Below are 14,285 nucleotides of genomic sequence, written 5' to 3'. Positions count from 1 at the left end.
CTAATTATTCATATTCACAGCAGTTGACTGATGTCTCTTTACTACAACAATAGCTGATCTCTCCTCAGTTCAGGTGTTTTCTTGAGGATAAATGCCCAGAAAAAAAATGGTTTAAAACAATATGAATTGAGGCTGAAGATGCAACTGAAAAAACAAACCCCGACAACAACACCACAATCACAGCAAATTATTTTCTAGAAGCTGTATGAAAACCTGTACTTTGAAAAGGAAATTTCATGCTGTTTTGTAGAACATTTCTTGTAAGATCAAACTGTGAATCCCCAGCAGAACCTCAGCTGTTCCCGAAACAGATAAAATACACAAAGCAAAACAATACACTGTGTCTCATCCTTTCTGAAAGTCTTAGTCTATTCATCCCACGTTTTGGTATTGCCCACCACTACCAGCTTATTTTAATCAACTGCTTTATAGTCGTTCTGGTAATTGCTTGTTAGCCATTCCCACACCACTGGCTTATTCATTATTTCCAGCAAAACATTACAGACCTCATTTTATGAAAATGATTTGTACACAGCATAAAACATAATTTCTTTCTAGTGTGAATGGAGTTTGATTGCAATTCAATTCCAATTCAAATAGTGCATTCAAATTTTTCTTTTTAAATTCACTTCAGTATAAATTGTTTCTCCTTTTTGCTGTGCTCTTTAGAAAACACTAAACTTCAAAATACTGGAATTGAAAAATAGTGAAAAACATACTTTGACAAAGGAAAAGTTGATGGAAAATAGGCAAAGAGTGATGCAGAAAGAAATTTCTTTTCTTTCATTTTTGATACACATTCCCAAATTGTTGTTTTTCCAGAACAAAACAAAATACTTTAGAATTGAATAAATTTAGAGGTAGCAACAAATAGTATTTTGAATTCATTTCATAACAACATTTAATAAGCTTTTTAAAACATTAATTTCTCAATACAGCTGTAAATTTCTAAAGATAAATCGATTTTTGAATTATAAAAGAAATAAGGGATTTATTAATTACTGTATGGGTAAACATCCATTCTTGATAGAAAATAAATGTATACTTATCTGTTCTAACTCAGAAATGTTAAAAGGAGGATGTTGCTTTCACAAAAATAAAAGTAAACATTTTTAAAGGTTTTACAAAAAGAAAAAAACCCAACATTAATTAAAGTTTATTTTTTATTATTTAGAACTTTTCTAAAATGTGAATTATTTGAAACATGTTCTTGACTTTGAACTTTTAAACAAACAGAGTAGATCTTATATTTTCAAAGAATTTTAATAGTTCAGGAAAGTAATTTCAGCCTCTTCAACAAATTATTTGTAGTATCATCCATTTTAGCTGATGTTTATATTCAATCATGTTTGGAAATTTCTTCCTGAAATCATTTAACTTGTATATAAAGAAAATTGGTTTGGGTCACTTCAGAGGTTTGTAGAGCTTCTTTGAACTCTGTGCTTTGGGAGACAAAGCACTTTGATTCCCAGATCTGCAGGTGGAGGGAGAGAAAAACAAAAATAGTCATAACATTTTTTAAACAAGCCCTGAAAAAAATCTGAGGCTCAAGTAGAGCCACAGTAACTATGTGGCAGTTCCATGTTTTGAATTCATTCAGCGTGATAGCATGAGCAGTGTAATCTCCCATGGCAATCCCTACTGATAGCACCACATAGGCAGGCAGATAAACACTTCTGAAAGAACCATTACACATACTCCCCCAGAATACTGGGAGAACGGGGTGAAAGGCTGAGCTTGTGTTGAACACTGTTTATGAGGAGAATTATAAAACTGCACAGTTGAGCACAGAGGCAAATGTCAGGGGACTGCAGAAATCTCCCATGTTCATCCTGAATGTGAAGCTGCACCTTCACCTGGCCAGAGGACCTGGTGCCCCTCAGTCCCTCTTTGAGAAGGAGCAATTAACCTCAGCCTAGCTGTGTGGAGATCCAGACATCTTCTGGGGGAGACAGCAACCAAGACACCACTGCTCTTTGTTCATAAGTAAAGCCTTTTGCATGTAAAGTGAGAGCCCTAACGTCCCTGGAACCTAAGGGTTTTCTGTACCAAGCTTGTTACAGCTGCATAAATATTAGGTTAAGAGAGATAGGGGGAGAAAAGGAGAGAGAAAGGGGGAGGGAGATAAAAGAAAGTAAAGAGAAAGAAAAAGAAAGGTTTAAGAAAGAAAGGTTTAAGAAAGCCATAAATATTACAAACCAGAGAAGAGAGAGGTAGTGTATAGTACATATGACCCTTGTCATGCGCTGTGATTTCTCACATTTGAAAAAAAAAAAATAAAATTTGACCTGTGTATTAGAATTTCACAGTTAAAGGTTATGGGGTTTGCCATTAACTGCAGCATCTTTTTCTGATAAATCATTGACTTCTGAAGTTGTTGAGGCATTTCTTTGATTTAAACTAAAATATGAGCATAACAAGTTCTTGCAAAGTATGCATGGTCTCCTGCAACATTCACATGCCCCTGGCCTTCTACTTGAAGGCACGAGTGGTACAACCTCCCCAGTTGCTCCAGAATAAAGCAGAGGTCTCCCTTCTGCTCTCAGGCAGTTGTCCCTCACCAGCCCCCGAGGTGCTATTCTAACTTCTCAGGAATAGGAAGGGCATGTGGAATTGCTGGTGTCAGTTTTGAAGTAAGGAAAACAAACTTTATTGAAGCTAGAGGATTTCATATATCCTCTGTAGGATTTATGTCCTACCCTCTGCAGCACTGTGAGTCCAGAAGGGTAATTATATGCTTTTTTGTGATACGAATTATTTTAGTTTGTACAGCAGTGTATGTATTTTTTTAGTTACTCCAGATCAGTGTATAATGCCAAGTTCTCAACATGCACTGTTTGAGTTATAAACCCACTTAGTTAAATTACACTCCTATTGCACTCTCTCCCAGTTAAACTACCATAAGAGCTGGTTCTGGAGCGAAAGGATAATCACCCTTGAGGTCCAGAAAAGCATAAGCTGGAGGGTACTGGCTGGGAGAACTGGGAATTAGGCTCCAGGTGTGTGTTTTCCCCCATGGAGACAGGGTAGGTCGGTGATTATTTTTTAGTGTGGTGAACTTCAGTATTTGTAGGGCTTGACCCCACAGCAAGCGTCCTCCGCACCCGAGGACAGGCTGACTGCGTACCCAGCTGCTCTGCACCCCCTGACCCGCGCAGCTTCAGCGCAAGTCTGCGCAGACAAGACTCTGCTGGGGGGTGAGGGGGGGGTCTTCAGCAACGAAGTTTCTTGATGCTTCCCGAAAGCATTCATGGGCGCTGACTTCCTGCCTGTGCTCTGTGAATGGAAAGTATCAAAAAGGAAAGCAGAATACGCGTTTTTCGGGGGTGGGAATGTTATTTCCCAGGAATGGAGAAAAAAGAACCTAAACCCCCCAACCAACCAACCAACCAACCAAAAAGCAACAACCCCCTAAAGGGTTATTTCCCAGCGCCGAGCCCCAGGAATGAGTCAGGCTCCTCAGTGCTGCCGCAGCCGGCTGCGCCCGCGCCCGTGCAGCTCCGAGCACAGCGGCGGGGCCAGGGCCGGGGCCGGGCCCTGCCGGGACCCCCCGGGGCAGTCGCCCCGGGCCATGCCTGGCCGCGGCGCTCGAGGCGACCCTTGCGGTATGCGGCTGCCTTTGGCAGAGGCACATGAAGGATTTCATTGAGTGTGAAGACAGAGAGCAGAGACAGAAAGCAGAAGGAGGCGGCTGCAGCCTTTGTAGTCGGGGAGGAATGCGGAAATGTTGAAGCACTATGTCAAACTTTTTTGAAACGGGGTCAAGTCACATTCAGCCAGCGTGGGAAAGCAGGGAAAAAACTTGAGGAGAGGGGGAGAAAAAAAAAGAAAAAAGGCAGCAAGCTGCTGCTGCTCCCAGGCTGAGCAGAGGCCGAGGCTGCGAGCGAGGGGAGCCAGAGCAGCGCAGCGCCGGAGCAGCGGCCGCGCCGAGGGCCGGCGCCGAGCCCCGCACGGGCAGGCTGCGGCCGGCGGGGCTGCGGTCGCGGCGCTGCAGCTCCGCGGGGGCCGCCGGCCGCGATTTTTCTTTGGCGTTTTCGTTTTCCCCGGGCAAGGAGGGGGGGTGGGGGGGGCGGGCGGAGCGGGCTGGGGGACGAGTGCGAGCTGCCTTCTGCGCCAAGGTGCAGCCCCGGCGGCGGCAGGAGGATGCGAGCCGAGGGCGGCCGAGCCGCGGAGCAGCTACCTGTGTGGCCCGGGCGGCCGCTGCCGGGACCTGCCGGAGACATCGCCATGTGAAGGGGCAGACCCGGGGCCGGCTCTCCACCCCGCCTCGCTCAATGGGAGGTTTGTTTTAGGGAGGACTCACCCCCTCCCTCTCCACCCCCCCACACCCTCGGGGCTGAGGATTATTTGGGGATCTGGTGGCGGTGCAGGCGGCCGCGGCGCACACCAGGTAACGCGGGGCGCCCATGTGCTCAGCGCACCCGGCCCGGCGGCGTGGCCCACAAGCCGCCCCCGGCCCGCAACCCCCCTGGGACAGCACCGGGAACGCGTCCCTGCGGCGGCCGGGGGCAGCTCGCCACGCCGTGCAGCCGAAGCCCGCCTTGGGGTCGGCGTGGGGGCGCCCCCCGTGTCGGGGGCCGCGAAGGGGCCGCGGGGGAAGGGGCTGCCCTCCTGGGGAGCCACCGGAGAGGTCCCCTCCGCGTCCTGCCGAGTGGCCGAGCCGGTCTTCCAGCCCCCCCGCACCGTCCGTCCCCTGAGAGGAAGCAGGGGTACGCGCTTCCCCGCGTGTCCCCCGCCGCCACCCCCCGCCGCGTGTGGGGCGCCCGCGGAGGGAAGCTCGGTGCCGAGGCGGGGGGGTTGGGGCCGTGGCGGGGGGGGGCACTCGCGGTGTCCCGGCGTGCCCGGGGAAGGCGAGCGGTGACTTTCCGCCTGGCGCCGCGGCCGCGCCGAGGCAGGCCCGCCGACCCTGCGGCCACGCACACGGGCACCTCCGCTGCCCGCCCCTGCCCGCCGCTCGGGGGCGCCGTCCGCAGCGGCACGGGCCGGGATGCGGCCGGGGGCTCCGGGGCAGGTGTCTGTCTGTCTGTCGGTCTGTGTGTCCGGGTCCCCGTGGCTGGGGAAGGCGCGGTGGTCCGTGCTCGGTGCCGCCCGGTGCTGCGGGGGTGCCGGGTTGCACGGGGGGTGCTGCGGCAGCAACAGCTCCGGCGGTGGCAGCTGGAGTCAGTGAGGAAGGCGGCGGGAGGGGGGGTGAGAAAGGGGGTCGGGGTCGCTTCAGGCTGCAGCCGGGGAAAAGCGGTGAGCAGCGGGCACGGTGTTTCCTCCAGGTTGCTCTGCTTTTCTTCTGCGAATAAGGTGTAAGATCAGCATAAAGGTGCAAAATGCCTCTGGCTTTAAGCGTGGATTCAGGGTAGAGGAGCCCCGACTGAGCTGTCTGGGGCTCTTTAATCCTAGCCTGGTGAACGCAGCGTTAGGGGAGGGTTACAGCCCCGGAGGTCACCGTATCATTATATTAAAAAGAGGCAAGGGAAAGGGAGAGCGTTGATGTGGAGTTCTGTGAGGGAACAGGATTTGCCCTCAGCTCTGCAGAAAGTGTGGATGGAACTGGATACAGGCAAGCTGGGTACAGGAGGAAGCACTTCTGCTCTCCAGCCTCGTGTGCTGCGCAGCAGAGCGTGCCGCTCCTGAAGACCAAGTCTCGTTGGGCTGCTCTGGAAGGAGCTAAGCTGCCAGGCACACAGGCAGCAGTAGCTGTGTCCACAGGCAAAATCCTTGCATGTCAGTAACTTTCCTGAAGTATTTCTGAAACTACCTCAGCACATGATGCTTGATAACATAATTGTCGGTTCAATATGTACATAGGAACTAGATGATCTTAAGGTCCTTTCCAACCCTAACTATTCTATGATTCTATATTGTTCCTCCACCCACACACTTCAGGGTAAGAACTTGCCTCTTGCAATGTATTCATGAAGGACTTAGCACAGGGGAGAGCGAATCAAGGCCGAAACCTCCAAATGTTATTATTTACAAATAAGTAACAGTGCTATAGCATGGGATATATTCCCAAGACTCCACTGCATGCACTGAAGAAACCTTTGGGTCCTACAATCCTGACATGAGTTGCTGGACATGACTTCCTTACATAGTTAGCTTTGCCGTCCCCATCACCCATGTGTTGGAGGGTCATTGTATTCGTTGCTCAGTCAGATCCCACAGCATGCAGTTGCTCTGTGGCTCTGTGTTACAGCCTTCTGCGCAAAATGTGATAACTTTGTAGTGTTGTATCAGCCATGCAGGGACACTGATACACGTCTCCCTGCTGCTTCACGTCTTCCTTTGCACCATGTTTTTGCTTTGCATGCAGTTACCTACTGTATGAGCTTAATTTTCTCATTTTTTTGGACAGTGCTAAGTAACAAAGTAAACTAAACTCACTTCTTGCTTGATTTGTCCTCCAGATCTAACTGGCTTTACACAGACAATGCTCCCAAAGACTGTATGATAATTCCTGGTGGCTGAAAGAGGAGGCACACTGGGGCCCTTACAGAAGAGGACCGAGAACAGGAGGGCACGAGCTTCCTACTGTCCCTCTGGCAGAAGTACCAAGTGCGTGGCCTATCTGCCAACGTGAACAACGTACTAATTGTCAGAAAGCAAGCGAGGCTGAGAGCCACCCCAAGACACTTGGAGCACGGGAGGAAGAGGAGTGGCGCCAGCATGGATAAGGACAGCACAAGCCTGGCTGACCAGCAGTATGAATGTGTGGCTGAGATTGGAGAAGGAGCCTATGGGAAGGTGTTCAAAGCTCGAGACTTGAAGAATGGTGGCCGCTTTGTTGCTCTGAAGCGGGTACGGGTGCAGACCAGCGAGGAGGGGATGCCGCTGTCCACCATCCGAGAGGTGGCAGTTCTGAGGCACCTGGAGACATTCGAGCACCCCAACGTGGTCAGGTGAGGAAGTGGGTCAGGTGTCCCCATCAGTGGGATCCTGGTTTTAGTACATGACTTGGCCAAGCAAGAGTTTGGGTACGTAAATGGACTGGACACTCGTTTGGGTTTGTGGATGAAGTGAGCACTAAACTGTGTACATGGAATGTGGTTTGAGGTTTCAGCAGGCCGTGGTGCTGCCTGCCAGACCTCACCTCATCCCTGTGCGTTGCCTCCCACACACACAAACACCCATCTCCAGAGGCATAGGTGTGTGACTTAAGTGTTTGAGTGGATGGGCAAGATGCCATGTATATGTTATTTCCTCAGGCATAAGAGAGAATGAGAAAAAAAGTCTCCCTGGTTTTGTCTCAAGTATTAGTTCTGCCAGCTGCAGCTGATTTTTAGCAGCTCTATTCATTATTGAAATAGCAAAGATGAGAGCAGTAGTGGAATGTGCATTCCACCCTTTTAGATGGTTTTACAGAGAACTGTAGATTATCATATTAAAGAGAAGTAACAGCTTAAGACTTCAAGCTTTGCAGGCAGCCTTGTAGTTGAATACTGTTTAGCTGGTACTAATTTCACTGTGTATTGATGATTGTCCTGCCAAGAGTGCAACAGTAGAGATGTCAGGCCTTGCTTGCAAAATGGTGGCCATGGCCCCAGGATGTCCCTCCTGTTGTGTTGGTAGCAAAAACCCTGGATAAATGACCTGTGTTCTTGAAGAGATTCTCTCAGTGATAAGGCTGGCCCTGCTGTAGCCTCTTACACTTCTTCTGTAGCTGGAAACCCCCAGCAGCCTGTGAGCATCTTTATTAATATTATGAACTTTAAGAAGGAAGCTTCACTTTGCAGATGCCCAGATATGCAGTGATTTGAAACTGATCAGCATCTTACTGATGGTGCTGTAGTAACAAGAGTATTTCCTGCTATTTGTGTTATTATATGCACATATTGCATAGAAAAAGGAAAATATTTTATACTTCACTAACACCAATGCTCTTTCAGTCCTAGAGAAACAGATACTCTGAGGCTGGAGAAGACCTTCAAAATGGCTTGTAGCTGTGATCCTCTTCTTTTACAGTGTGAGATGAGGGGGTTTATAGTGGGTGCAAAAGGAAAGGTGAGACAAAGAATAATATTTAAAATACAGAGTACATAGCTGAAGTAATTTTTGTTCATCTCAAGGCAGCATAATACAACAGTCTACCTTCTCTTAGGGTAGATTTAGAGTAGATATTAGGAAGAAATTCTTTGCTGTGAGGGTGGTGAGGCACTGAAACAGGTTGCTTTTGGGGAGTTGTGGCTGTGTTCAAGGCTAGGTTGGATGGGGCATTGAGCAACCTGGTCTAGTGTGAGGCATCCCTGCCTGTGACAGGGGGGTTGGAACTAGATAATCCTAACATCCTTTCCAACCCAAACTGTTCTATGATTCTGTGATTTATGTCAAACTGAATAAGCAAAACATGTATTCTGAAATACTGATGATGGAGAGCACATCATCAGTCTCACTGCAGTGAGCAATGGCATACAGGTTGCAGCTCACACTTTCCCACTGCTTATCAAACAAATCCACAGTTTGGTTAATAACCATTATTTTGACTGGCTCCCAGTAATGCCAGAGGCTTAGTCAGTATATTTCAAAGTGGTGGGATATTTGCGTGGACGTGTTGTGTTTGTTCACCAAATCCAAGTGGCTTGGTTTACAGAGGAGAGCACACAAGGTTCTTCCTTGGCAGTGGAGAGATAATTGAGAGTTCTGAGAGTTTCTGAAATCCAGTCTAATAATTTATGAGTGTGAGGATTTAGTTGTCCGGGTTTAGATATTTATGTATTTGAAAACTGTAAACCTTGTTTGGGAATAATTCAATATGATGATACTTACGAATTTTTTTGTCTGCCATTGGGATCTTTCCATATGAAGTGAAAGATTTTTAAGAGCTCTTTAATCCTGAATTCAGCAAAACCTTGAAACTAAAGTGCTGGTTTTCCAAAGAGCTGTTTGATGAGCTGACTATGCAGCTGCAGGCTTGTTTTGCTTGGGCTTAAGTGTAGTGCAATCTTGACATAGTGTTGCATAAATACATTGAAGCTTAAAATATTTTTACAAGTTTGAATGAAAATTCATTCTCTGCAAGCAGGATTTTAGCCAGCAATATGAGGATGTAGTTTCAATATAGAAATCCCTGAAAGTGTGTTCCAAGTCCTCACAATGGTGTTGGGAAACCTTTTGCCATAAGCAGCATTTCAAACACAAGAGGTTCGTCTGTGATGTATGGGGATGCTTTGGACCTTGACTGCTCACCTTTTCCCACAAACAGGCAGGGGAATATAAAATGCAATTTCAAACATTCTCTCTTCTGAAATGTGAGGAATCCTGCTTAAAAACTCCCTCTGTTGTGCATGTTTTTAATCTGCAGAGCAGATGAAACCGTAAGTGGCACTTTGGAGTGACTGAAATTATATGCAAGATTATTTGAAAATATTTAAATGCCCATGTTCCGTTACAAAATAGGGTAGAAGAGTTTGTAATTTATCAAAATTAAAGGTCTATTTTTGTGTTATGTAAATATACTCAGAAAAGGAAATACTACAAAAGAAGCTCTGCAGTTTTAAGCAGCTGACCTAGCTGTACTTAATTATTGAGCATGTTATGCTCACAAAAATGCTCATTGTTTGGGCATGCATTCTGGAAACTGGTATAAAGGCCAGGCTACTAAACAAAATAATGTCAAGTGCACTGTCTGCGTGCTGGATTAAAGTGTACATCATTTTCAGAGCACTGGGATAACAACACAAATACTTGAAATCAAAGGGGTTTTTTATTTTGAAGGAACATCTAGCTCTTTTCCTGAATATTACAAGCAACGATCCTGAAAGAAATGAGAACTGCAACTTTGAGGTTGAATCTGTTAACTACTAAGCATGTGTCTTGCTTAGCGCAAACTGGCAGTCATCCTGTGAGTCAAAATTTAGACAGACTTTAGACAGATGAGGTGCACACCCCTGTGCTTGGCTATGGAACTCTGGCATCAGCAAGCTGCAATGGCAGAAATTATAGGCCACGTTGAAGTTACACTGGACATGTTGATCTCACTCGGTGTCTCAGGGTGTCTCCAGAGGGTAAAGTTCAGAGCTCAGCAGTCCAGGGCTCCTCTGTCTCCATGAAGTAATGCTGAATGTGAAGCATAATTTGGTAAGGAAGAGACCTAGTACTTGCTAGGCAGAGGTATAGCTCAGTGGTTTTGTTGGTTGTGGAGCCAGGGTGCAGGACCAGCACTGCTACTGCAGTCCAGGCTTGTCATAGCGGTTGTAGATTCCCTTCCTCTAAAAGCCTGAGAAATGCTTAGAGCACTGGAGGGTTCCAGTGCTTGGCATTAGGAATGGAAGAGAATTTTCTCCATAAAGTAGAAATATCTAAATAGTGCACAATAATTTTAAACAAATATTTATCCTATTTTTCCATGCTACTGCTAATTATGAGAACTTTGTGTCATGTTCCTTCTCTCCAAGTCTGCCATTTCCATATTCGTACAATGAGGAGGCACATGTTTTGCAGCACAGTTGCTTTTACAATGATAGATAATGGAGTTAGGTAAGACTTCACTGCAGAATGAGATAAAAGGAGGTGCAAAACAAGGAGTGAAAGGAAGTCTAATCTTCATCAGAAAAGTGGTGGTAGTGGAAGACTCCAGACTATTGACTGTGATGGCAGAAATAAGGCCTGGAGGACTGATGTAAACTTTTGTCAGACTGTCGGAACATCACACAGAAAGGCATGGGGAAAATAGAGTTGAAAGCATGAATTCTGTGTGTTTAAAATCCTCTCCTGCTCACGTTTCCCTTCATTTAAAGTTCCCCCCCATCAAGGACACCTTAGTCTATTCTATTTATCTTCACAAAGTAAAAGATAGAATCCTCAAGAGTAAATCTTACTGTGAATTGCTCTAAAATAAGGTATGTTGTAGGCTTTGAAATGTGCTTTGTAACTGGTAGAATGATTGAGGTACCCTGCTAGCTCACCTTTCAGATAATAGGGTGTAATGCTTTAGTAAAGCTTTACTATATACGGTAGTCAAAGCTGGCAAAAGTTGGTCCCGCACTTATATAGCTTAGTGCTGTTCTGTTTGGGAAAAATGAAATATATGTAGACAAAGGACAGACTTTGCCAGGAGTAAATGACATATTAGATTCAGGAAATTCCTGTGTGTAAAACTGGGAGTACTCCCTGCTGCAATATATCTGTAAAAATTCTTCCTATGATTATAATGCTAAATTCAGCTATATATTGTGTTCATTTTATCTCTCTCCTGCTGGTAATCAGATGAATAATTTTCCCCTAATGTTAATCATACATCAAACTGTGAATTTTCACTCTAGGAAGGCGATGTAAAAGACAGAATGCTGTAACACTTGCCGTGTCTGTTTTCTAGCATATATATGTATTTAACAGCTTTAATAGTGTTCAGCCTTAAGCAAATAGAGCAAAGCTGCAAAGCTGTATATTTTTGCTTCCTAGCTTGTAGTTTTTTTTGATAAATACAACTTTTTAAATGTTTTCATGGGTTAGTAAGTCTTCAAATTTAAAATAACCAAAATTATACTGAATATAATCTATTAGAATATAATATAATCTGGGTTATTATTTCAAAGATAAGTGTCAGAAATCTTGTTATTCAAGGTCATCATCAGCATATGACAGAGAATTAATCTTAGTTCTTCCTTCCTTGCAGAATAGGTGCCCCAGCTAACTGACTTAGGTTCAGCAGGATGAACCACTGAGCTGGAATTATATTCCTCAGTCTTTTTGGTACACAGATCAGTTGTTGGGGGGATGGAACCCAGTAACAATGAATATTTGCACAGTTATGCCATGTTCAAGGTTTTATGTTATTTTATATCATTGAAACATAATGACACTGTAAGCTGCCCTCTGTGGCACAACATGACGACTCTCATGTTGCTTTTTCCTTGCTTTTTCAGTCCAGTGGTCCATGTTGCTATCTCTTGGTTTGCACTTGAATTGTTGGTGGAACCAATCAACTGATTCCCTCAGCAAGGCAAACTGAGCATGGGGGAACTGGATGGGGCACACATGACTCCTCATCCCTCTGTGTCCTCACATAAGGACCAGCACTTGACCCTGTGCCCAGGTCCCAGAACTGTATAATGGCTTGGTGCTTAAAATTGTGTTTAACTCAGAAGGCGTCTTTTTATAAGTGTCTTGAAATTCTCAAACATGATAGACAGCATTCAGAATGTATCTGTAGCAGCCCAGCAATACCTAGTTAACCTTTTGCAAGGCAATTTGAACTCGTATCAAACTGAAATGATACGGGAACACACAGAGGGAAGATAATTTCAAAATGCAGTAGCTAATTTTGTTTCTCTTTCCAGTTTGTGGTGATGCTCATACTGGCTGCTGGCTTTATTACTGTACTGTTCATAAGTTTAAAGGATGATCTTCTCAGAATCATTGAGATACTCCATCCCGTCAAGTGAAACGTTTCTATTTTCGGGGGTGTTTGTCTCCGGTGAATTCTGCTTCCTTCCTTACTTCCTTTTTCTGCCAAGCTAATGTTAAACTTGTAGTGTGTGACATCGTTCTTGCAGATCAGCAGTGTGCTGTGTTGTGTGATGCAGTTTATTTTTATGTAGCACGACTCATACAGCATCTGTCAGGCCCCTGGAGAGAAAGAAACGGTTACCTCTATATTGCTAGGTACAGGGATTGTGTTGCACACAGAAAGAGTAAAATAAGATGCAGGGATTGAGCAAAGCAGAAGAAACTGAACTTGAAATTTGCCAAGCTTAAAGGGATTAATGTGGCAGATGAGTCTCAGCTGAGGTAGAAGAGGTGGATGAGTAATGGGAAGGAAAAACTGAATGAGCTTCAGAGTCAGTTTTAGCCTAACACAAACAGGATGGTCTTCAAGACAGATGTGAAGACAGGAAGTGCCTTGGCGAGAGAGAGGCGTTTCCAGGCTGGAGAGCAGCGATGGTCAGAGGGGAAGAGAGATGGTTCCTGCACTGACCAGGCACAGCAAGGAGGATACTGTAATGATCTTGTGGAGGGAGGGACTGCCTACCTGGAAATACGGCTTCTCCGATGGCAAGACGACAAAGGGGAATGATGTGGTTGACACTGAATAGGGTTTGGCAGTAGGTAGGATTTGGAGAAGTCTGTGAAGTTGGCAAAGGACACTGTGAAGTGACTGCACATGAATGCAGGCCTGTCATCATCTAGTTGCAGCCCTGCAGTACACAGAATAAGCATGTACAGGGAAAATAAGTGATATTCTTCCTGTCGATATGAATTGTTTATTAGTAATGGATGTGATGATTTAGTTTGGATACATGGTCTGCCAGAAACAGGACAAGATAAGAGCATGTCAGGAAGGAAGGGTTGAATATGGAATAGCCTTTAGAGTCTTAGGAAACTCAGTTTCTGGAGTGAGTACAAGCTTTCTTCAAGAAGTATTTTATCTTCTTCTGAATCTAAGCTTTTTACAAAAAACATATTTCCAGTCTTTGTGTGAGTGAATGTTAGTCATTTTAGATTATGTCCGGTGCTCCATTTCTTCTTTAAATCTGTGGATTCTTGTGTCTTGGAGAGATTTAGTTTTGCTAGGTCCTGCCCAGAATGGAAAACCCAACTCATTTTGCCACAACCATTGCTGGTGAGAGGTTGTGACTGCCAGTCATCCCTTGGGTTAACAGAGCAGGGTCTAGGAGTTTTAAAAGATTATTTTATGCAATATTTCCTTGTGAACATTTTCTAAGGATGGGACAATTTTTCAAAGGCTAAGGGTAAATAAATGAATAGTAAAACCAATACAATACTTTGGAGGCAATGAGGTATTTGAAAGGACAGGAGAGTGGATGGTCCACCCCAGAAAACAGGGGCCAGGGTAGACTAGTTGGGACTTCCCAGTTTGCTTCATGGTACCTACCACTGGCTGAAGTGCGGAGCAGAAGAGGGTGAAGGAAAGGAACCGAACAGGGAGAAGGAAAGTGCTGACTTTCCAGGTGTTTGGAAGAGAGTAGGCTTGAGGCTGTGACTTAACAAAGCACTAAGTGAGTCACTTGGTGGGATTTAAATCATCCTTTGAGCTTTAGCGCAGATGTAAGTACATTATTGAACAGAAATAGCTATGATACTAACTATGCACTGAATTTTAAAATGCTTTACTGAATAGAGTTCAGGGACAATACATGTAAGGATATGATGTAGCAGTAAAGTGAATTTGGCCTTGAGTGCTCTCACAGTAATTCTTGGTTGACTTAGTTTAGTTATGAAGTTTTAAAATCATTTTCATAAAATTTCATATTGTTCATCCCAAAGTTTGCAGCTTTATGTGGAGCATTTGTTTTTTATGCTTTGTACAAAATCCGGCTCTTTTCCAGGTTTGCTGA

General features: G+C 45.1%; 1 protein-coding gene across 2 annotated transcripts in view; it reads left to right on the top strand.

The window, feature by feature from the left end:
* Positions 1-4,132: 4,132 nt before the first annotated feature.
* The window catches only part of CDK6 (cyclin dependent kinase 6), a 123,587-nt gene continuing 113,434 nt past the window's right edge, over positions 4,133-14,285 (top strand). The window contains exons 1-2 of one of the 2 annotated variants that reach the window (XM_031052495.2): positions 4,133-4,281; positions 6,399-6,890. In XM_031052495.2, coding sequence (XP_030908355.1) covers positions 6,658-6,890 — 233 coding nt within the window. In that variant the 5' untranslated portion in view covers positions 4,133-4,281; positions 6,399-6,657. Of the gene's footprint in view, positions 4,282-4,350; positions 4,391-6,398; positions 6,891-14,285 lie in introns of those variants that run through there. The other variant, XM_005152927.4, reaches the window with a different exon arrangement.

The sequence above is a fragment of the Melopsittacus undulatus genome, chromosome 1, assembly GCF_012275295.1.
Source record: "Melopsittacus undulatus isolate bMelUnd1 chromosome 1, bMelUnd1.mat.Z, whole genome shotgun sequence".
NCBI lineage: Eukaryota > Metazoa > Chordata > Aves > Psittaciformes > Psittaculidae > Melopsittacus > Melopsittacus undulatus.
This window is presented reverse-complemented; position numbering and strand designations above follow the sequence as displayed.